The sequence below is a fragment of the Vulpes lagopus genome, chromosome 4 (assembly GCF_018345385.1).
Source record: "Vulpes lagopus strain Blue_001 chromosome 4, ASM1834538v1, whole genome shotgun sequence".
Classification (NCBI taxonomy): domain Eukaryota; kingdom Metazoa; phylum Chordata; class Mammalia; order Carnivora; family Canidae; genus Vulpes; species Vulpes lagopus.
In genome coordinates, this window is record NC_054827.1 from 86,812,413 (window position 1) to 86,837,379 (window position 24,967).

Here is a 24,967-nt window from a genome sequence, read left to right on the forward strand (position 1 = left end):
CACAGTGAGTGTAGAGCGGTGCAGCAAAATGTCTAGAAGGGTATGCACGCAGCTGTGACTACGGGAAGCAGTCAAGTTAAAGTTGGGTAATAATGGTCAAGAGGATTGTATTTTCTCTATATCTTATATTTATTTAGTTATTTTGAGAGAGAGAATGTGCACATGCTTGAACGTGTGGAGGGTGGGGCAGCAGAAGGAGAAGGAATCTGGAGCAGGCTCACGCCCAGCGTGGAGCCCAATGTGGGACTCGATCTCACAATCCTGACACCGTGACCTGAGCTGAAATCAAGATCAGCTGCTTAACTGACTGAGCCACCCAGGCGCCCCTTGTATTTTCTCTATCTTTATGGTAGTTTACATTTTCCTTGGCAACAAGAATATGATTATGTATTGCTGCGTAATCACAAATCTGTAAAATTTAGAAACAATCCTCATACTCCTGCGTTTGCCATTAAGTTTCTTGAAAACATGGGCAAAGGACCCACTGGGTTCACTTCCCTGGCCAGCTCCTCAGCCATCTGCATTCTGGCTTCTGCTTCCACTGGCTTTAGAGAATATTCTGATTCAGCGTCCCAGATGACTGTCGCTGCCAAACTCAGGGTGACTGACTGCTCAGCCCTCACCACATTGGCACTCTTTGACACTGCTGACCACGCTCTGCTTCTTGAAAGGCCTCTCCTTCCAATTCTCTTCAGCTCTGCACCCTTTCAGTTTCTTTCTTGAGTGTTTTCCTTCTTCCCGGCCCCTGAATATGTGTACTCTCCAGGGTTCTGGGCTGTGTCCACCTGCAGCCCCCTCTGCTCCTTCACCCATTCCTCTCCAGGGGAATTTACTTACTGCCTTCGAATGCCTCCTTTGCCATTCCTGCTGGCCTACTAAACCTTTATCTCTAGTCAGCTGTCTTCTGGAGTACCACACCATTGCTTAGACACCTGCTCACACTTGCCCTTGATACAGGCACCTCCAGTGCAATTTGTTTTTAAGTGAAGTGTTGCCCCACCACTTTGAAACTGCTCTTTTCTCTGATTCCTGTTCCCCGCTGGTCTGCCATTGGATCAGCTAAACCTGGGTTCCTATACCTGTGTTCCTCTGCCTTAATTCATAGACTTACACCAAATCACCACGTAGGACCTACCCATTCCATGGCCCCTGTTCCCCAAATGTTATTGTCTCATTGAAGAGTGTTTTAAGTTTTCACTGGGATTAAATTTTTTCTTATTCAAGACTGGTTACTGGTATGGTTTAGTTGGTACATCCCACAATGTACCATCATTTCACAATGATGTTACACCTAATTCTCTTACAGAGGTTGACATTAGTTTGATATTAGTTGATCTTTGTTCCCCTCCCCCCACTTTTAAAAGAGTTTATTTATTCATGAGGGACAGACAGAGAGAGGGAGAAGCAGGCTCCAGGCGGGGAGCCCGATGTGGGACTCGATCCCAGGACTCCAGGATCACACCCTGGGCCGAAGGCAGACACTCAACCACTGAGCCACCTGGGTGCCCCCTTTGTTCCCGTCCTGTGGAAGATCCGTTCATTCCATCATAATTAGTCCTCTGGAAGTTGTCTTGTTTGGGTTGAAATCTTTGTGTTTACAGTTTGATCACAGTTTTTTTTTTTTTTTTTTTTGTCTAATCAAATTTGTGGCTGTTTGATCCTGATGAAATGCTTGTGGTGAAGGATCTGTGAGCAATAAAACTAGTCTCTGTCTCATGCTTCTGATATTTTGCAGTTACCCTTTGGGGTCATTGAGTTCCTGATTTCAGAGATGGCAGGATCAGATAAAGCTAGACTGTGTAAGTTTAGTTCCTCTTGTGGCTTTTTAATAATGACAAATGTAGATTTGCCTCTTAAAAATATTTAGAGATTCACACAAAAGAGAAGCGGGTTGTTGGCCCTGACTTTAATTTGCCTCCCCCATCTCCCAAAGGCCCTCAAAGATAACCACGGGTCAAGGAACAAGCCTAGAGGTGATCCTCCCAGCCTAGAGGTGATCCTCCCAGCCTAGAGGTGATCCTCCCAGCCTAGAGGGGGCCCTCCCAGCCTAGAGGGGTTCCCTGGGAAGATGGAAGCTGATTGCAGCATTCCCTGTTTCACAGCGCCTGTCCGTTGGTCGGTAGCAGACAACATCACTGGTATGGACCTGGAATTATTCCACAGAGAAAAACAAATAGACTCAGAAAGTTTGAAGGTTAGTGGAATACCAGAAAGAGGAGAGGCAGACAGAAAGAGGCTCTGGTTCTGATATTCCTTTTCAAATAAGGGATATTAAATAGAACTTGCAGATCCAGTTCTTCTGGTTCTCATGCTGTTACTCATGCCAGCCTGCCCAAAGCTTTCATGGCACTTTGGATTCCGGCAGCGTTCTGATATAATGGAAGAATCCTTAGCTTTGCTAATATACCATTTTCTCATCTCTTCCAGACAACACTTTCATACTGGAGGGACCCCACTCTCATCTTTCTCCTGTTTCTGTAAGAACCCTTCCAAAGTCTGTACTCCCAGGTTGGCAACATCTGGGCCCCCTGCCAACCAGACCTGTATGTGGGCCTTTCTGTGGCTCTTACGTGGTTTCTTTATGTTTATTCATCCAAGGTAGTTGTTGTTGTCTCGGGGCGGGGGGAGGGGGAGGCAATAGCTAGCGTCTCTCCCATGGAGGAAAAATTATGTGGATTTTCTTCTAATTTCCATCTCTTTGAGCTTAGTACTTACTTAGTACTTGTGTTGATGTTTTTGAAAATATCTTCCCTGATTTGGGAGTTCAGATATCTTTTCTTTTGAGTGTCTTTCTTTGAAAGACAGATGAATAAATGCTGTTTTTTGGAGCTCGGTTCTTATGTAAATATGCCAGGGATGGAGGCACCTTGTTGGAAGTTACCTTGTGTCTTGCTCTATGAGTCCTTGGTAAAATGAATAGAGCACCTATGGGATTCTAAGATGCTTATTTCCCCATTTTTAAATCAGAATGCAGGAACCCACAGTCGTTCCTGTAATGTGCAGATTCCCTCCCCCAAAAGTTCTTTTTGTAAAATAGTACCTTAGAATTTAGGGAAATTCACTGTGGGGTTTTGTTTTGTTTTGTTAAGTAGGCTTCATGCTCGGTGCGATGTGGGGGCTTGAACTCTGAGACTGCGAATCACATGCCCTATGGACTGAGCCAGCCTGTCACCCCTGGAAGTTTACTAATGGCTATCACAGATTAGGGACTATGGCAAGCACTTTACAAGGATTGACTGAATTAATTCTTGGGACATTGTGGTAAGGTGGATGGCAATATTATTTTTTTGTACAGATCGGGAAATTGAGGCTCAGAGAGAGTGTGGACTTGGCTCAAGTGAGTAGTGCAGTTAGGGTTGGAAGTCCACTGAGTCCTTGTTTATTCTTACTGATAATTTTATGGCTTTGAGTGGGGCTGCCTTGAAGGTTGAAAGGAAACCTCTTGCACGGGTCCCTACAGAACCAACGTAGACGTACTGTCCTTGGATGCCCAGAGCCAGCCTTAAAAGAGGCAACACTCTGAGCAGGCCTGTCGCCTTCACCCCACAGTGTGGAGTCTGTGTGTAATGTGTGTTTTCTTTTTCTAAAACTGGGATGGAGCTCGGGGCAGCAAATATTTAACCAGAGCAAATTTTCCTTGGTAAATTCTGTTGGTTTTTTCAATATAGAGGCTTTTTGCCTAAAAATACTCACCACTTACTGAGGACTAAATGACTAAGTCACCCACAGAGCATAAGGCAGGTCTTAGTACATGGAGCACTGGGGGTTGTTTGGCTACTTTTTTTTGGATGAAATAGTCAATGCCACATACTCACCCTTCGATGAGCCTAAGAACCTCTGGGAGTAAACATGGGAGGGTTTTTTTTCGGGGGAGGGGATGATAGAATGGGAGTTTAGGTCCTTCTGGCATTGGCATTCTCCTTGAGATGGAGCTGAATAGGTTGTGGAGTCTCTCGATGCTCTTCAGCATTTAAAGGGGTGATTTAAAGAGGGGAGAAGAGACTGCTGGTAAAAGATGGGCTGGTGGAGATGAAAGGAGTACTGACATGCATGTATTAAACTGAGGGGAGGGGGATGTCAGGAATTAGTTTCACTGAGTAGATGAGAGAAAGGAAGGAAGAAAAGAGTTCAATGAATATATTTATTTAAATTTTATTTATTTATTCAGGAGAGACAGAGAGAGAGGCAGAGACACAGGCAAAGGGAGAAGCAGGCTCCCCATGGGGAGCCCAATGTGGGCTCGATCTCAGGACCCCAGGATCACGACCCCAGGATCACGCCCTGAGCCAAAGGCAGATGCTCAACCACTGAGCCACCCAGGTACCCCTAGTTCAATGAATATTGTAGAGCAATAAATCCCATATAAATAAAACAGCCTAATAAGTGAGTTGTTATCCCACCTCCATGGATATAGCTTTTACAGATTTTTTTTTAAAGATTTTGTTTTTATTTATTAGAGCACAAGCAGGGGGAGCGGCAGGCAGAGGGAGAGGGCAAAGCAGGCTCCCCACCCAGAAGGACCTTAGGACCACCAGGGGCGGAAGGCAGACACTTAACCAACTGAACCTCCCAGGGGTCCCGCTTTTACAGGTTTAAAGCAATATTACCTATTTGTTATAGTTCTACATAATATGGATATAGCTTTTGTTTCTTACTAGAGGCTCTGAAACATTCACTTTGTGTAGGATCTCCCATTATGTTGATATTTGAAGAATTTATTATTTATTTTTTAAAAGATTTATTTATTTATTAGAGTGCATGGGCAGGCAGGGGAAGGGGCAGAAGGAGAGGGAGACAAGCAGACTCCCTGCTGAGTGGAGAGCCTGAGATCATGACCTAAGCTGAAACCAAGAGTCAGATGCTTAACTGACTGAGAGACCCAGGCACCTCTATCATTTATTTGTGAAAAAAAAAATTAATTTTTTATTTTAATTCCAGTTAGTTAAGATACAGCATTACATTAGTTTCAGGAATACAATATAGTGACTCAACAGTTCCAGACATCACCCAGCACTCATTTCATGACAGGTGCACTCTTTAACCCCATCACCTGTTTAACCCAACGTTCACCCCTTTCCCTGCTGGTAGCCATCATTTTGTTCTTATAGTTAAGAGTCTGTTTCTCAGTTTATCTCTCTCTCCATTTTTTTCCCCTTTGCTTATTTGTTTTGTTTTTTAAAATCCACATATGGGTGAAGTCCTGTGGTATTTGTCTTTCTCTGACTGAGTTATTTCACTTAGCATTACACTCTATAGCTCCCTCCATGTTCTTGCAAATGGCAGGATTTCTTTCTTTTTTATGGAAAAATAATATTCCATTATATGTATGTGTATGTATATACCTATGTGTGTGTATACACATATATAGCATATCTATGTTTATATGTATTTACACCACCTCTTCTTTATCCATTCATCTATTGATGGACACTTGGGCTGCCTCCGTAATTTGGCTGTAGTAAACAATGCTGCGATAAACATAGAGGTGCATGTATCCCTTTGAATTAGTGTTTTTGTATTCTTTGGGTAAACACCCAGTAGTGTGATTACAAGATCATAGGGTAGCTCTTATTTTTAACTTTATGAAGAACCTGCATACTGTTTTCCAGAGTGGCTGCTTGAATTCCCACCGTCAGTGTACAAAGGTTCCCCCTTCTCCACATCCTCACCAATGTGTTGTTTCTTGTGTTGTTGATTTTAGCCATTCTGAGAGGTGTGAGGTGATACCTCATTATAGCTTCCATATAGTCCTATGACCTCCACCTACAGAATTTCTGGCCTCCTTGCCATTGCTTTACATTCTTCATCCATTACGACTATTAAACCAGTGGCCTTTCAACTTACCCTCCTACCTGAAACTGGTCACCTTTCCAGTATGTCCTCTACTTTGTAGGTTAAAATGTTGTTTTCTCTCACCTATAGGGTGGGGGCCAGACTTCATAGCATTAGAGTACATCTGGCCCTTCCCAAAGAGACCCTGACTTTTTTTTAGTCTTATCTTGTGCCAGATAATGCTTTTTCTTAAGCATAAGTATGTCTCATGCAATATTTTGTATAAGTATCTCCCAAATATTGTACAGGGTGTTGTTAGAAGGTAGAGGAGGAACAGTAAAGTATCCCCCAAACTAAGAAAGCAATTCTGAGAGTAGAAAATGAAGCAGGTGACTCCATACAATTTACAGTTTTATTCAAGGTACCCTACTGACTGTGGGGATGAGGCAGGAATGGGAGGGCACATCTGGCAGAGGATGATCCACAGCAGCTGCACAGTTATTCTCTGCAGAGTCCAGGCTTTAGTCCAGATTTTACAGAATGAGGGGACACACAGAAGGGCACTGTAGTGAGATCAGAAAGTTTGCATAGACCTAATTGACAGCTAACCTTTAATTAGATCTTATGGCACCACTTGTGCCTCAGGAAGATGAAAAACCATGTTGTATTTAACAGATTCATGGGAGGCCAAAACAAGCCTCCACCCCTCCCCCCATCCTAGGCTTGGCAGACATTTATAAAGTATGTATATTAATCTCCAGGGGATCCCAAGACAAATCACCCAGTGAACACAAACTAAATGGAGGGCCAGAGATGGCAGTCAATACTGTCAGCACCCCTGCAGACATACTAAACAATTAGTCATTGTTAACTCAAAATTTAAATTTAACTACATAGTTTGTAGTTTATCTGGCAGTCCTACATGTCTGCTACTTTGTTTTGTAGCCTGTTAAAAAATACAGTAGTGTCTCTGTGTATTTACATCTTGATGGGATCTAAAAAAATTTGCAGTTCTAAAAACTTTCTGACTACAAAATGTTTGACATTTCTTTATGAAATCTTTAGTATCTATCTGTTCACAGACAAGGAGCTGTACTAATTGGGTCTCAACAACAATGCATTTTTGCCTGAGGCACTAACTTGAATGTTTCCATGTTGTTTTGGAAAAACATGTTTCAGATTCTGGTGTAGTAATAACTGTGGACCTTTTCTGAGTGGTAGGAATCCTCATTCAGGAAAATGAACTCCAGTTAAATTTCGTCGTCTTTTTGCTTATGGAAATCTGAATAGCTGCAGTTACTATTGTTTCTTTAGGATCTTTTCTGGAGATAAAACTAAATTGCCATGCTTCAATTTTACTTCCAGCTTTGTGTCATTTTTTTCCCTCAACAATGTTTTTTGTCTTGTGAATAACAGTTACAGTGTAATTTTTCAACTTCTGTTTTGTTCTGAATAATGTTCAACTTTAGTGTTGATAAGAAGCAAGGGTTTTTTTTTTTTTTTTAAGATTATTTATTTATTCATGAGAGACAGAGGCAGAGACACACAGGCAGAGGGAGAAGCAGGCTCCATGCAGGAAGCCTGATGTGGGACTCCATCCTAGGTCTCCAGGATCAGGCCCCGGGCAGAAGGATCATGCCTCAGGCAGAAGGCAGGCTCCAAACCGCTGAGCCACCCAGGGATCCCCAGGTTTATTTTTTTTAAACCACTGACTAAGTCTTTATTTTCCAACAGTAGTAAAAATATCCTGCTTGTTCTCATGATGTAAAATTTTAATTATTCTGATAATACTGTAGGTTTTACATTGAAACCTTCTATTCCAGTTTAACTAGAATAAATGATTGTCAACCTTTATCAGAAGATTAAGACTCTTAAAGAATGCCAGTGAATAAAAAGAAAGCCCAGTTAATATCCAATTCACAGAGAAAAATATAGATAGCCATACATTTAATAGAAGATGTGAACCTGACTCATAATGAGGAAGATGGACATTGAAACAGGATAGTGTTTTTTATTGTTGGGAAGGAAAAATTTTCCTCTACCCTTCAAGAATCTTCTGGCTAGTCTAAAAATTAAATTGACAGGAGACAGATTAATCGGGGAAAGTCAAACTTGATTTCTTGCTTTCATGGAATCCGATACATGATCTCATAAGCATGAGATCCTGAAGATAGGCAAAATAAGGTATAAATGTCATCCTGAACTAAGGAGAAGGGGGCAGGGGCCTGAGACTTCAATAAGAAGGAAAACAATTCCCAGGAAGATGAAGAGGAGTATGTGTTTGGTAAACAAATGTTTACTGGGCCACTACTGAAACCTCTCTCTGGGACAGAGAGAGGAATTTTCAAACAGTTTACTCAGTTCTTCCTATCTACCACACTGAGTTCATAGTATGCTGGACTTCTCTGTGGCGGTAGCTTTTTTCCTGGAGCTGGTCCTCTATTAAATTCATTCTGGCCCCCTCTCCCCCCCTTTCCCCCTGCATCTAAATTTTGTTGAGGCAATTAACAGGGAAGGTCAAAGTTTTTTTGAGTCTTCTGGAACTCAGTTGTTTTCAGTTCAAAATAATTCACATGCCAAAGTGGCACATCTTGGGGCCATTTGTTCTGAACCTTTACGTTAACTTTAAGTGAGATGCTTAGGTTGGGAATGTGAGCAGTCCCAGATATTACTGATGAGGTATAAATTGTTGCAGTCTTTGAAAGCGTGGTTTGACTTTACCTCTTGAAACTTTAAAATTTGATTCCATTTTTAAGTCAGGAGTCTATCCTATATATTTAATGACATGTTTACAATGAGGCATGCGTAACAGAGTTTACTGAGTCGGTGTTTGTAATAGCAAAAACAAATAACAGGAAACAAAAAATCAATTCTGGTCTACTAAAAAATATAAATAATGGTTAAAAAGTGGGCCAGGATTTTATGTATGATTAATAGGGAAAGATCTCCACAACTTATTGTTAATCGGGAAAGCACATATTGTAGAACAGTACATATAATCTTTTATTTAATAAAGTTGGTTTTATACATACTATATATGTGATGCCATACCAGTGTATGTATGTATGTAAGTTGGTATGCTGTGGATAAGTATGGGATGGGGACATACACATGTAAATTAATAAAACTACCCACCAAATTCTTATTTATTTATTTATTTTAAAGATTTATTGGGGGATCCCTGGGTGGCCCAGCGGTTTGGCGTCTGCCTTTGGCCCAGGGTGCGATCCTGGAATCCTGGGGTCGAGTCCCACGTCGGGCTCCCGGCATGGAGCCTGCTTCTCTCTCTGCCTGCGTCTCTGCCCCTCTCTCTCTCTCTCTCTCTCTCTCTCTTTCTCTATCATGAATAAATAAATAAAATCTTTTAAAAAATAAAGATTTATTTATTTATTCATGAGAATCAGAGAGACAGAGAAAAAGGGGGAGTGGCAGAGACACAGGCAGAGGCAGAAGCAGGCTCCTTGCAGGAGCCCAATATAGGACTCAATCTTGGATCCCAGGATCATGTCCTGAGCTAAAGACAGATGCTCAACCGCTGAGCCACCCAGGCATCCCTACCCACCAAATTCTTAACTTTCGAGGGAGAGGATTTGATATTTTGGGGTGGGAGTGAAGGAAATCTTTCACCTTTTATTCTATATATGCATTTCAGGAAAAATATATCCATGTATTACAAGTACAATTTTTTAAAATTCTGATGCTAGATTGCAGAATTCATTTAGGATAAGTAAAGGTGACCTGAGGGGTTACAGCACTGTATCTTTAAAAAATGGTTTAGAGAAAATTAAGAAAAAGTCTTTGGAAGAAGGACTTTTATCTCAGTCTGTTTCTCTTTGCACAAGGTGCATTTTCACCTTGGATTTTGACCTGTAGGCCGAAGGAACACTTCATGACAGCCCTTCTTTACTCGGCTTTATGTTTCTTTTTTAGAAGTTTATTTATTTTTAAAGTAATCTCTACACCCAACCTGGGGCTTGAACCCACAGCGCCCAAATCAAAAATCACAAGCTCTTCTGACTGAGCCAGCCAGGCTCCTCTCTCTTGACCCAGTTTTAACAGATGACTTTTTTTCTCTCTTTGCTCAGATTCCTTTTTACGAGGATATTTGTAAAGGCATTAAAGCTGGTGACACGTGTGAGAAGCTGGTGGGCTATTCTGCTGTGTATAGAGTCTGTTTCGGAATGGCCTGTTTCTTCTTCATCTTCTGCCTCCTGACCTTGAATATCAGCAGCAGCAAAGGTTGTAGAGCCCATATTCACAATGGGTAGGTCTTGGGTCTTCCGGGGTGAGGGGGTGGGGGGTAATTGGCTGTTTCCTGGTGTGTAGAACACTGTTCCTCAGCTTCCTGGACCCATCCGACCGTCCAACTGTTCAACTGCTCTTCCCCTAGTTGAGATTGTTGATGCCAATTTTAGGGGAGGTGGGACCTGTCACCCTCAGTGGCCTAAGAACCAGAATCTAAGTGTTTGTGACACTTAGTACCACAGTGAGAGCTGCAGGGGAGATGAGAGTTTTTATTTCTTGCACTGAGACCTGTCCCTACATCATCCCCACCTCGGCAACCAAGTGGTGTTTTGCACAGAGGCCACGCTGAGTTGGTCTAATTATGGGAAAAGGCAGTCTCCAGTCACTTAATTACTTCCCCTCGATTTGGAAGGAACAGTAACCACTGCAGAAACATGGACTGCCTGCCGTGCTTACCTTCTAAGAGGTCTTTTGTCCTGCCATGAATATCATTTAAATACATTTCCCCCCTCTCTCTCTCTCTTTTTTCTTTTTTCTAGCTTTTGGTTCTTTAAACTTCTGCTGCTGGGGGCCATGTGCTCAGGAGCTTTCTTCATTCCAGACCAGGAGACCTTTCTGAATGGTACAAATGGGGTATTTGGGGTACCTATTTATTTTGTTCTTACCCATTTTGGAAAATCGTTCCAAACTGTAGTCCAGGATGCCTTTGATATTTTGAATTAGTGGTTTTCTTGTGTGTGTGTGTTTTTAAATTGTCACCTTACCTGCCCATCCACGTCATCCACCCTCTCCTCTCCCTCTCGCAGCCCCCCCCCCCCCAAGTCCTTCTCCCCCTCTCTCTGGCTGGGTGTTACTCTGCAGCCTGGAGAGCTCAAATGATAATTTTCAGGTTATTGACCTGCAGGGAAAATGGGGCACTTAAAATTTGTTTGAAAACCGGTTTAGCATGTCAGCATGACACCATCAGCCACATTTGAATAGGCCCATAGAGGCCTTGTTCTGTCTGACTGAGCACTGCCCAGGAAGCCTGCCTGTGCCCGGCACCCGGCTCCTTAGCGACTTCAAATCTCTTGCAGCTACAGCAGGATGGGAGAGGCTTCCTCTAGCCTTATTTCTAAACTTACCTTACTTACAGTTTCAACTGTATAGCATTGAATTGTTTCTTACAGAATTTACCAAAATTGATTTAATTTGAAGCCTTGACCCATACCTGAAACAGGGGCCTTTCTTCATAAGAACCCGGGAGGAAGAAAAAAACCTAAATTTCAATGGTTCAAAACCTTGTTTAACCCAAACGAATTCATTTTTCTAATTGACATTCACACTGTGCTGGTCCATAAGGAACAGCCCACAGTCCTTCAAATGGTGACTAGAGGGAAGCCTGGGTGGCTCAGTGGTTAAGCATCTGCCTTAGGTTCAGGGTATGATCCCGGAGTCCCAGGATTGAGTCCTGCATCGGGCTCCCTGCAGGGACCTGCTTCTCCCTCTGCCTGTGTCTCTGCCTCTCTCTGTGTCTCTCATGAATAAATAAATAAAATCTTAAAAAGTTTTAGGGTCATGCTAGGTTTTGTTTTCTTTTTTTAAAAATATTTTTATTTACTTGAGAGAGAGAGAGAGAGCACATGCACAAGAGTGGGATGGAGAGGGGCAGAGGGAGAGGGAGAAGCAGACTCCCTGCCAGGGGCTCGATCCCAGGACCCTGAGCTGAAGGCAGAGGCTTAACCGACAGAGCTACCCAGGTGCCCCTAGGGCCATACTAGTTTTATGTACTCCTTAAGGAAGTTATATCTAAGTCTTGTTTTTTCCTAAAATGCTGTTACTAGTTTTCTGTTCCCCACGGATATATTTTTATGTATTAAAATGATAGATTTAGAATGGGAAGGGGCCTAGCAGTCCTCTAGTAGAGCGTCGTCATTTTTATAGACAGGCTGTAACCCAGAGGAGTGACATGGCTCAGTCGAGGTTAGGGCTTCCTCATCGCAGAGAAATGGACCTGAGTCCTCAGCCCCTAATCTGAACCGCATCTCCCCACTAGCCTCTGGTGGCTCCCTAGGCAATAAAATTTGAACCCTTTTTTCCTCAGAATATGTGTTTTTACTTTTAAATTGTGGGTCATTGTTGATTTTATGGATGGCTGCATCTGTTAGGATATCTGGCAGTTGCAGTCTGGAGGTTAAGCCTAGGCGTTCCAGAGCCACATTACTTGTGCTCACACCCCAGCTGCACCCTTTGCTGGCTGCAGGACTTTGTCGATTTACATAGACTCTGAAGTTTTCTCATCTGTAAAGTGGGTATAATAGTAGCACCCACCTTATGGGATTGCCTGGAAATTAAATGTGTTGCAGGTATAGTAAGAACAGAATAAAGATGAACCGTAGTCATTATTCTCCTTTGAGCTCAACATGGGAACAATCCCCTCATCTCCTTTTGGGTGGTCTTCTTTTATAGCCTGGCGCTACGTGGGAGCCATCGGAGGCTTCATCTTTATAGGCATCCAACTCATCCTGCTCGTGGAGTTTGCACATAAGTGGAATAAGAACTGGTATGTACATTTTTGGAAAGTTTCCAAGTGAACTCACCTGTTGCTCAGAGAAACTACCTGTGGTACAGTGTTGCTAGAGGCTCTGCTCCGAGATGTGGCGGCAAGGATCAAGCAGCCTGCTCCTGCCTGAGACAGTTTGCCAGCACTTTCCCTTCACTCCTGCTCTTCGAACCTTCCCATTCACTTCTTTCCTATGCTGTTTTTCTCTCCTTTCTACTTTTCCTTCTTCTTTTTTGTTTTTGGTTTTTTCACTTTTTGACTTTTTCCCATGCTCTCTCGTTTGAGTTCTGAGTCAGCTGCTGTTGTGATTTAGTCAGAATCTGATCCATTGCTGGCACTTTCTGAGCCCTGGCTCCCTGGTTGTGATGGTTGGTGCCTGAAAACTTGGGCAGGCTTTATTGTAGGCTTCTATCCTTAGAAGATTAAAAAAAAAAAAAAAAAAAAAAAGGTACTTTGGAGCTGAAAATACACTTTCTGCAAAAAATATGTGTTGGAATAGTTAAATTTTTTGGTTCCTTCTCAACTTGCCTAAAAGCTTAAGGACCCCTTCAATAGGAAGATCTGTTGTGCTACCTTAGAGAGCCATCCTGAATTTAAAAATGGAGTCTTTTATAAGTGCCTTGAACATGGAATTCACATCCTAGGATAAATGGGAAATGCCAAACGATTAATAGCTAATTTTATTTCTTGCTGAGCCACATCAAGGAAAGGGCAGCTAGATGAAGGTCAGCCCCTTGGGTATTAAGGCCAGGTGGCTTTGTGACTCCAGGCAAGGCACTTTGCTGCTTGCTGTCTTTATTTATAAAATATGAATGAAGGAGGGTGCCTGGGTGGCTCAGTCAGTTAAGCATCTGACTTTGGCTCAGGTCATGATCTCGGGATCCTGGGATCGAGTGCTTGCACATCAGGTTCCCTGCTCAATGGGGAGTCTGCTGCTGCTTCTCCCCCTGCCCTGCAACCCACATGCCCTCCCCCCTAGTTCATGCTCTCCCTCTCTCTCTCTCTCTCTCTCTCAAGTAAAATCTTTAAAAAAAATATGAATGAAAATACCCATTGCACCTCATAAAACTTTTGTTATTTTGTAGACTTTATATGTATGTGTTATTTTATTCTGTTTTGGAAAAAATCAGAAAGTGGAGTATGAATTTGAAATTTATTTTTTATCTTGGACAAAACGAAATGTATGGTCCAAATTCTTTGAAAATACTTTTCATTTTGATTATATCCCTCAGCTTGGTAGTTGTAGTAGTTTCGTTTTGGTTTTGGTTCTCTAGAGAACAAATTAAGAGGTGAAAGGCTAGTGTTTCATAATTTGGTAAATATCAAAGTAAGTACCCAAATATTTAAAGTCAGTATTTAAAATGTTTGCAGTACATTGACTGGTCACATAAGTAGCTCTACAGAAATTTGTCTAATAAAAAAATCATCCTATATTTTTCCTAAAATTTTTGCATATCTACTTGGAAATAGGGAACTTTTAAAATAACAACATTTTCGACACTGAGTGCCTGATTGGCCCATTAAGTACTATGTTCTCTTGAGAATACTTGTGCTTCTCCAACTCTGACTTGACTGTTTTGATTGATTCTGAAGCCATTTTCTGGGACTAATTATTAATGCCAAGTTTTAACAGGCATTTTGGAAGAATTTGGCTGCTGTAAAAACCTTCCAGAAACCACTCAGTAAGAATGGCTTAAGAGCTTTGCAACAAATGATGTTGCTGTTGTGTCAGCATTGAGGCTAATATCCCAACAAAATCCATTTTGTCAACATAATTCATAGTTGATTTGTCTGCCTAAATTTAGGATTAAGCTAGGAAGCTCACTAATAATGTATTTTAAGGTAAATTAATCTAATTTACTTTTTTTTTTTGTATATGTTTTAACGGAATAAGTCTAGAAAATATAATACATCACTGTTAATGGAACAACCAAAGTGTTTTTTCTTTTTTCTTTCTTTCTTTCTTTTTTTTTTTTTTTAAGATTTTATTGTGCAAAAGCACAAGCAGGGGGAGAGGCAGAGGGAGAAACAAACAGGCTCCCCGCAGGGAACCCAATGTGGGACTCGATCCCAGGACCCAGGATCATGACCTGAACTGAAGGCAGCTGCTTAACTACTGAGCCATCCAGGCACCCCTGTTTTGTCTTTTCTTTTTTTGTTTTGTCTTTTAAATGAACATCCTGAGAAGAAGATCCCAGAGGCCATGGGAAAGAGGCCATGAACCCAGAAACCAGGAGACTCTGGATGTTTATACCCTTGCCCCTTTAATTCACTGTTTCTCTTTAGGTGTATTACTTGGCCTCTCTGGCCTCAGTTTTCACACCTGCAAATGTTTTACGGTTGCATTATATGTTTAATTATATGTTTGTTTCCTTCTACCTCCAAATTTTGTGATTTGAAGTGACTACTCTTTATCAAAATGAAATAGCAAAGAGTAGAAGGTACATTCAAGTGCTTCTAACAAAGACCCATCTTGTAAATGTGCTAGATTTGTAATTTCCATCGTGGTTGGGTTTTACTTCAGAGTCCAGGAAGCCAGCTGACTCTCCCAACCTGGTCCCAGCTTGCTACTCTGTGGGTGCACCTGCCCCCTTGTCTGATCCTTTTCTGATGTCCTTCTAAGTGCTTCTTCCCATTTAGCATTTATTCACAATTTCTGAAAGTCTTAACTGTGTGCCAATGTGGTAGGCACTGAGAGTATAAAGCTATGTAAGTCGTGGCACTTAATTTGGGATGTGTGCAAAAACAAGTTGTCATCAAGGAGAATGTCACAAATCTGGAGCAACAAGAATAGCAGCCATGCTGCTACCATTGCTGCACAAAGTTGTGTTTTAACAGTTGACAGTCTTCGTAGCAGTATTCATTAAGCACATATTATTTGCCAGGCATTTAACGATAGGAGAAGAGTGGTGAACACAGTGATGTCCTGCCCTGTGGAGCTTACCTTCTGTTGGGGACAGTGGGGGTCATAGATGGATAATCAGTTTATGATCAAGCAAATAAGTAACAGGTTCAATGGTGAAAAGAAATGGAGGAAAAGAAAGCAGGGTGTGGGCTGTGGGGAGAGCAGGGCAGGGAACGGCTTCATGATCATGTACGAAGTAGACAACCACGACCAGAAGGAAGAGGGAGAGCCTAAGGCAGGACTTCACTGGGCCCATGCTGGGCTTCTTCAGCGGCACATGGGCCTCCATGTGTTGCACCCCACTGGTGAGGAATGGGCACCACAGGTGAGATGGGAGATGGCGCTGGATCAGATCACGTTGGGCTTCTGGGGCACTAGTGGGAGATGGAAGGCCATCAGCGGAGTTTGAAAGAAGAAGAACATGATACAATTTATATTTTAATTCCAGAAAAGATTAGAGGGGATCAGAGTTGAGTTACAGGTAAGGAGGCTTGTGGGAGAAAATCCAGGTGAGAGATGACTGTAGCTTGGACGATGGTAGCAGCAGTTAGGTTCTGGTATATTCCAAAGTTGGAACTTGTTGACTTTGCTGATGGTGATGAGGATATGGTGGGGAAGGAGGGAGCCAGGAGAGAGAGATTGCAGTTAGGAGTTGTTTTTTGTAAAAAAAATTCCCTTTCTTGGGGTGTCTGGGTGGCTCAGTTGGTTAAGCATCTGACTTGTGGTTTCAGCCATGAGTCGTGAGTTCGTGAGTCACGAACTTAAGGTCGTGAGTTTGGGCTGGATGCAGAGCATGGAGTCTGCTTCGAATTCACTCTCCCTCTTCTCCTCCCCCTGCTTGCTCGCGAGCTCTCTTTCTCTAAAATTAAAATTTTTTTTTCCCTCCTCCTCCACAAAAGGGAAGAATAGAACTGCCATCTTCTGAGCTTGGGAAGATGAAGAAAAGCAGGAGTAGAGGGTGGATATGCAGATATTGGGAAGTCATTGTGCTCCCTCCTGTCAAACAGTTGGATAATAGGAGTCTGGAATGGAAGGGAGAGGTTAGGGTTAGAACTTTGACTTTGGGAGTACAGGCATACATTAACTGTAAGAAAATCCTCCAGGTTATGATCTCAGGGTCATGGGATTGAGCCCCACCTTGGGCTCTGCGCTCTCCCCACCCCCACCCCCCAGAGTCTTGTCCCTTTCCCTCTGCTCCTCCCCTGCTCAACCTGTCCAGTGTTCTTTCTCTCTGTCTCTCAAAAACAAATAAATAGAATCTTAAACATACAAACAAAAGAAAGCCCTTCATATGCTAACAACAGCCCAAAAGACCATTGGAGAAACCATCCCCCCCCACCCACACAGTGGTCAGCTGTGTTCACCTTATCCAGAGCGCATTCTGTTTCTCTGTCATCGATTACCATTTGGCTTTCAGATTTTTCCCCCCTTTCTCAAGTCTCCTTTTCTGTCATTTCCTTTGTGTGGCTTTTATGTTAGACTAATTCCATGGTCATTGAGCGCCTGGCTTGGTTTCAGGAATACGATGGTCATTATCATTGCTGTCTTTCCTCCCTGTTTGTCTCTGGCTGCAGTAACTTTTTCATAATTAAAATATTTTAGCTGAGTTGCCTGAATACTTTCCAGTTTTGGGAAAACATTAAGCAAGTTGTGAAGACTTGTTAGAATGTGGTTACAATGGGGCAGTTTCATCATAAGGCAGGTGACAGTGATTCACTTTGTGCTCCCTGTTGTTTTGTCCTCTTTGTTCGGTGGTTTTGAGCACTCTTTTTGTTGTTGTTGCTCTGAACAATTTCTATAGATTATTAGGCCACCACTTACTTCTCCCATCCCTTTATTAATATTTAAGCTAGAAAGCAAATTAGTCTCTTCTTTAAATTTCTTACTGTAAATCCCATTACAATTTTTACTCATTTCCCAGCTGGTTGTGTTCCTTCCAGCCCTCCCTTAATCCTACGTCATCCGTGGCACTGTTTGGAGGAGCAGTACACCATAGACCCTCCTTGCAGCAGAGGGGTGAAGGGGCTGAGGTCAGCCAGGCTTCCTGTGCATGCAGTTCGTTTGCCCCTTCTCTCCCTGAGCAGCAGCTCTGGCATTGGCACTGGTAGCAGGAGGCGGTGGCACGTCCAGGCTCTGTGTTGAGAGGGAAAACGTGACGAGAACTCCATCTAAGAGCCACTTTTTTTTTTCTTTTAAGATTTTATGTATTTATTCACGAGAGACAGAGAGAGACAGGGACACAGACAGAGGGAGAGGCTGTCAGGAGCCCCATGTGGGACTCGATCCCCAGACTTGGGATCATGACCTGAGCCGAAGGCAGACGCTCAACCACTGAGCCACCCGGGCACCTCTAAGAGCCACTTTTTTTTTAAGACTTGCCAAAACCTACCAAGTCTTGGCACAACCTTGCCAAGTCTGTGGATGTGCATTTTAGTTGATGAAGAAACATTTAAAAATAGAATGTTTTAGGGACATCTGGGTGGCTCAGCAGTTGAGCATCTGCCTTTGGCTCAGGGTGTGATCTTGGGTTCCTGGGGCCCCAGGATCGAGTCCCACATCGGGCTCCCCCCAGGGAGCCTGCTTCTCCCTCTGCCTGTGTCTCTGCCTCTCTCTGTCTCTCTCATGAATAAATAAAGAAAATCTTAAAAAAATATATAGAATTTTTTTAGTGTTTAATAAACATTCTAACCCTGAACCAAAGTTGTTTTGCATTTTTACATGTACCTTCTAGCTTTGATAGAGCCTGATGGTGGTAAAAGGATAGATCTTCTGGACCCCTGGGTTTATAAGGGCTTTGGGCCTGAGAGCACTGCAAAGCCTGAGGGATGATGAATGTCGTCAGAGGGTGCGGGCTTCGTTGACCTGTCTTCTGTCTCCCTCTTATCCACCTCTGGAGAAACAGGACTGCAGGCACGGCTAGCAACAAGCTGTGGTACGCGGCGCTGGCCCTGGTAACACTCATCATGTACTCCATTGCCACCGGAGGCTTGATTTTGATGGCGGTGTTTTACACACAGAAGGATGGCTGCCTGGAAAACAAAATTCTCCTGGGGCTGAACGGAGGCCTGTGTCTGCTCATTTCAGTGGTAGCCATCTCGCCCTGCGTCCAAAATCGTAAGCACAGTGTTTTTCCATTCCTCCTTATTTATACATTTTTTTTGGTGTTAATTTGCACAAACCTAGTGTTTTTAGTTTTGTTTTTAAATTACAGTTATTCCTTAATTTACCATGGATGGGTCAGCCATAGGAAGGGCGGGACTACAGCCTCCTCCTCGTATCCCACACTTGGGTTGAATGTCAATAAATAGGAAGATAGATGCTACCATTATTACATAGTGAACTACAAGGAGCCTTTACATGGAAGATGCCCTGAGTGTGTATTAAGTTCTTCCCTATGATCTCTATGAATGAGAAGGCTCCAGAAGGAGCTCTTTCTGGGCTCATCTTTCACTCAAGGCCTTGAGTCAGAAATCAGGGACTGTGTGGTCTAGGAGTCAAGAAGCAGGAAATGTGACAACAACTGGTCCCACGTGCTAACCTTCCTCAGATCCAAGGCCCTTTTCAGCAAAGCCGACAGAAATCTATAAACCTTCCTGACTCAAGTTTGTTTCAAAGGCAAATGGAAGAGGGGCGCCTGGCTGGCTCAGTCAGTAGACCGTAAAACTCTTGATCTCAGGGTCATGAGTAGAGCCCCATGTTGGGCACAGAGCTTACTTAAAAACCCGAAAAACCCACAAAGGCAAAGGGAAGAGATCATGGGATTTGGAAGTACTTTAGAAAGTACAGGCCTGAGTTGTCGTATTCTTTTTTTTTTTTTAAACATTTTATTTTATTTATTCATGAGAGTCACACAGAGAGGAGAGAGAGAGAGAGGCAGAGACACAGGCAGAGGGAGAAGCAGGCTCCATGCAGGGAGTCTGATGTGGAACTCGATCCCGGGTCTCCAGGATCAGGCCCTGGACTGAAGGCTGCGCTAAACCGCTGAGCCACTGGGGCTGCCCCCTGAGTTGTCTTCTATAAACAACTTCTGATGTCTTAAGCCAGAATGCCATCTTTGGTTATAGAAAGAAATGTCTGTGATCTAATTTTCTTGAAGGTATCTTACTCTACAGGTGATGAAATGCAAATGATATTCAGGTTTCTAATAGGAAAAGGAAAAGGTGGCCAATAATTTGTAGTCCTTCAAATCATTTCTAAAATGGTGATTTAAAAAGTGAACTAGTCTTGGGGCACCTGACTGGCTCCATCCTGACTGGAAAAGCATGTGACTCTCAATCTCGAGGTCATGAGTTCAAGTCTCACGTTGGGTATAGAGATTATTAAATTAAATTAATAAACTTTAAAAAAAAAAGTGACATAGTATTGAATAATTTAAAGGTTTTCTGGTCCTAAAAATTTCAAATACCTTATTGAAATTGAGAGTTCTAATCTCCCAGTCTCTTTAACTGATCAGTTAAGAATTTCCTAAAACATACTAGTGTTCAGATTAAAATACCATTTGGGTTAAATCCTACTTTTTTTTTAAAATTTTTATTTATTTATGATAGTCACACAGAGATAGAGAGAGGCAGAGACATAGGCAGAGGGAGAAGCAGGCTCCATGCACTGGGAGCCCGATGTGGGATTCGATCCCGGGTCTCCAGGATCGTGCTCTGGGCTAAAGGCACGTGCCAAACCACTGTGCCACCCAGGGATCCCTAAATCCTACTTTTTAAAATAGTTTTAATATTTTGAAATATTTGGCTTAATGCCATTAGTTGCTAAGGTGAATCTTATTCCCATGCCAAACAGCAACATTATAAAAGACTCTATTTCTCTATTTTTATGGGTTCGTACAATTTAATAATTAGAACCTGAAACAAATTTAATCAGAGGGAAGTGATTAAATCCTTTCATGTATGTGGATAGTTGAAAATTCCACTAAAAAATGATAAATCCGGGATCCCTGGATTTAATCAGAGGGAAGTGATTAAATCCTTTCATGTATGTGGATAGTTGAAAATTCCACTAAAAAATGATAAATCCGGGATCCCTGGGTGGCGCAGCGGTTTGGCGCCTGCCTTTGGCCCAGGGCACGATCCTGGAGACCCGGGATCGAGTCCCACATCGGGCTCCCGGTGCATGGAGCCTGCTTCTCCCTCTGCCTGTGTCTCTGCCTCTCTCTCTCTCTCTGTGTGACTATCATAAATAAATAAAAATTTAAAAAAATGATAAATCCTTTTTGTCATATCCTGGTTACTCTCAATTATTAGTTTAATTTAAATATTATAACATACTGAAGCCCTTCTCTCAATGAACGCTGAGCCTCAGTTGCCTTCCTCGTCGACCTGAATTGGTATTCCCAAAGGTTTTTTGTTGTTATTGTTCTTTGTGTTTTTGTTGTTGTTTTGTTTTGTCTATTGACAGGTCAAACTTTTTTCCATTGTCGTGGACTTTGATGGCCTTGTAGAATCTGGAATCCATGCCCTATGAAGTCTCACTTATCACATAAGCTGTGTGGTCTCACAAATAATGATGGTGAATTTTCTTCTGAGGTCTTAAGATTTAAAAGCTAGTGTTATGAACCTCAGGAGGACTAGGCAATATGTTTAAATACAGTTGTTATTAAAATACTGTGGTGGAGAACTCAGCAGAACATGGCATCTCTAAAATAACAAGTGTATCAGTTTTGTCTCCTTCACTGTCTTTTTAGTGTTTTTTGGAAGACACATAATGACTTCTTGTTTCCTTTAAAGATAGGAGTCCAAGTTTGAGGAATGTCATTTGGGGATGGGGACCTTTTTTTTTTTTTTTTTTTTTTTAGGCTTTCTTATTTTTGAAACTTAAAGCATTATGTTAAAACCTGTCACTTTCATTTTCCAGGACAGCCACATTCCGGGTTACTACAGTCAGGGCTCATCAGCTGCTATGTGACCTATCTCACTTTCTCGGCTCTGTCCAGCAAGCCTGTAGAAGTAGGTAAGCCAGCTTCTTAGGAGAAGTGTGCTTGTGGTATGAATATTTTCATTGTGGAGGAAGGGCTATGACTCTACTGTGCTGCTGTTGAGAATGTCAAAGATGTGATAAATTGAAATAGATGATCTAGATTTTTCGCTAAATAAAGTCCTTAATGTGGGATACCAAAATGAAAATTTCTTCTGAGTCTTCCCACTATGTAACAAAAACAGGAGCAATCATGGGCTGTTGAGTTTGCTTTGGGGCCTAATCTGCATTTTCCTGCTCTGCATTTTCAAGAAACATTACTGTTTTGCTTATTTTATGTTGTCTTTTTTGTTGGTTATTAATTTACATTTCTTCAGGTGGTCATCTCTTTGTAAGACAGAGTGGGAAGAGCGTGGGAGTGGGAAGCAGGAGACAGGATTTGAACCCAGCTCTTATCATTTGTTGACTGTGTGACCTTGAATTACTCATCTTAAATAATCTTTATGTATAGAGACAACAGAACATGCATGAGCTTGGGAGTTAGATCGCTGGGGTTTATAGCCTGGTTCTACCACTTTAGTAACTAAAAGTAGAAGGTTATTTACCTCTCTCTGCCTAGATACCTTGTCTTTAAAATAAAATGTGCTATCTTTTCTCTAGAATGAAAAATTGAAGTTAGTTTTCCTTTTTTTACTTTATTTTGTTTTTATTTTTATTTTTTATTTTTTTAAGATTTTATTTATCCATGAGAGATACAGAGACAGAGGCAGAGGGAGAAGCAGTCTCCATGCAGGGAGCCTGATGTGGGACTCAATCCTGGGACCCCAGGATCATGCCCTGGGCCAAAGGCGACACTAAACCGCTGAGCCACCGGGGCTGCCCTGTTTTCCTTTTTTTAAATGTAGAAAGTAAATGCAAAGATAATTTTGAAAGTTTTATATACATGTACTGTGTACGAGTCTTGTCTTTAGAGCTATTTATAGTGCAAAGTGATACAGTTGTAGGTCTTAAGTACAGTCTATTCTGGATTTAATTTTTTTAATAGTTCTATCTTGAGTAAGTTTATTTAAGTCTAGTTTCTTTAAGACTTTCATTTATGACTTAATTTTTGGTTTTAACATGAGGTTTTTGGTTAGAGTATTTTTCTCTTAAATGGCAGGTATCACTTAAAAACAGAAAACTTACTTTTAATTTCAGGTGGTACTACTTAAATAGAAAAGTTCATATTTTGGTCAGTTAAAAAAAACTTTTCGTTGGCCTAAGAATAAAGATTCCTTACACCACCACACACACAGTTATTTTTGATGTCACAAATGTGAGTCTAGCTGCTAATACATAGAGTGTGTATGTTTATAAAATGGTTTGTTTGTTTATTTAGAGAGGGGGAAAAGGGGAGAGGGAGAAAGAGAAGGAGAAGGAGAGGGAGAGAGAGTATCCTAAGCAGGCTCCTGCCCTGTGTGGAGCTCGGTATAGGGCTTGATCTCACAATCTGAAGATGATGACCTGAGGTGAAAATCAAGAGTTGGGTGTTTAACCAACTGAGCCACCCAGATACCTTGACTCTCAAAATTTTTAAGAAATCCAGGAAACATTAGAATATTCCCAGGTCACACACTATTTTTAAAATTTTTTTTTAAAGATTTTATTTATTTATACATGAGAGACACAGAGAGAGAGGCAGAGGCACAGGCAGAGGGAGAAGCAGGCTCCATGCAGGGAGCCTGATGTGAGACTCGATCCCGGGTCTCCAGGATCACACCCTGGGCTGCAGGCGGTGCTAAACCGCTGAGCCACCGGGGCTGCCCTAAACCTTTTTTTTTTTTTTTTTTAAGAGATTTTATTTTTAAGTAATCTCTACCCAACATGGAGCTTGAACTCGTAACACTGAGATCAAGAGTTGCACGCTCCTCTGAGTCAGTCAGATGCCCCAGGATGTGTTTGTGTTTAGAACTTGTTTTTATTTTTATTTTTTCTTAAAGTAGGCTCCACGCCCAACGTGGGGCTTGAACTCATGATCCTGAGATCAAGAGTCACATGTTCTACTGACTGAGCCAGCCAGGTGACCCACATACACTATTTTTTACCCCACCTTTGCACAGATAATTTTACTCTCTCCTGTGGGTGTCAGCAGTGTTCATAGACTATAATTTGAAACACTGAGAAAGCACATACGTGAGTGAATATTGTCACATTTCTTTACATCATGATTGAGTAACTATTAACCAGTTATGTCTATTAAATACAGTGAGCAAAAAATGACGTTTATACTGTTCCCTTGTAAACAAGGCTCTTGCGCACAATAGTAAATGGAATTAATGCATACCACGGTATTCTTGAGGAAAGAACTTCTCTTTAAATAAATTCTTGTTTATTTTTTTTAAAGCACTGTAGATTTAGCACATTTACAAACCTGATCAATAAAAAGAAACAAGATGTGTGTGTGTGTGTGTGTGTGTGTGTGTATTTATATTTAAAGAAAATGTAGAGGGGCGCCTGGCTGGCTCAGTTGGTAGAGCATACAACTCTTGATCTCAGGGTTGTGAATTTAAGCCCTGTGCTGGGTACAGAGATTACTTAAAAATGAAATCTTAAAAAAGAGAAAAAAGAAAGAAAATGTAGAGAAGGGGACCATGATGGGAGACCTTTCCTGGAAAAGGAGGTAAGAAGTAAGCAAAGGATGATAGAATCATGACCATCCTATTACTGACTTCATGTGGCTTTTGACGAGGTGGCTGTTGCACAGCTAATACATATTTGGTTCTGAATAGCTTCTACACGCTTCCAGAGAGGATCAACATGGTGGGAACTCAAGAATGTCTACATGCTACTTCTGTTCAGAGTTTGCTAAGTCAACTGAAAAAATGGATCTAGTTTTACTTCTTACTGTTTGAATAGTACTGAAAAGAGCAAGACTGTCACTACATCAGGACACAGAGGAACCCTTTGGCACTCAGCTGGAATCTGAGGGTCTTGTTCTACGAGGCTGCCTAGGTGGGAGGGGGTGCTTTGAAATCGCAACACTCTAGTCTGAGTCGAACGAGACTGTGGAGTAGAAGTTTCCAGCAATAAGCCTTCGCTCTTCTAAGCTGCCCACATTTTCCCAGAGTGAATGTGTCTGTGAACTACACAGGCTTTTCTAATTAACTTTGATTACTTTGTTTTTTCCTTGCAAGCTCTGGATGAGCATGGGAAGAATGTTACAATCTGTGTGCCAGACTTTGGTCAGGACCTGTACAGAGATGAAAACTTGGTTACTGGACTGGGTACCACTCTCTTGTTCGTGTGCATCTTGTATTCATGGTAAGTCTTACACACTTGAGGCCATCTTTGCAAACTCTAAAAGCACGGAGAAGAATTTAAGTGAGCTTTAGCAACTGCGAGGCCGCAAAACAAATCCCATCTGAGGATGAGGGAAAATAGCTTGAAGTAAAAAGTTTGCATTACAGTGTGGAACCTCAGTGTTTGGGCTTCATTTTCCTTCTATTTATATGGGTAAATATAATAGATATAGAGTACATTGCAACCCTTGAGAAAACGGTTGAATATTAGTTGTTAAAGTATTATTGGAGGGCCAGGGAAGT

The 24,967-nt window shown here is 41.9% G+C and overlaps 1 protein-coding gene across 1 annotated transcript in view; it reads left to right on the forward strand.

The window, feature by feature from the left end:
• The window catches only part of SERINC5 (serine incorporator 5), a 103,523-nt gene that overhangs the window by 61,261 nt on the left and 17,295 nt on the right, over positions 1-24,967 (forward strand). Inside the window, exons 3-8 of the mRNA XM_041752795.1 lie at positions 9,858-10,036; positions 10,557-10,639; positions 12,466-12,559; positions 18,367-18,578; positions 21,327-21,422; positions 24,560-24,686. Coding sequence (XP_041608729.1) covers positions 9,858-10,036; positions 10,557-10,639; positions 12,466-12,559; positions 18,367-18,578; positions 21,327-21,422; positions 24,560-24,686 — 791 coding nt within the window. The remainder of the gene's footprint in view (positions 1-9,857; positions 10,037-10,556; positions 10,640-12,465; positions 12,560-18,366; positions 18,579-21,326; positions 21,423-24,559; positions 24,687-24,967) is intronic.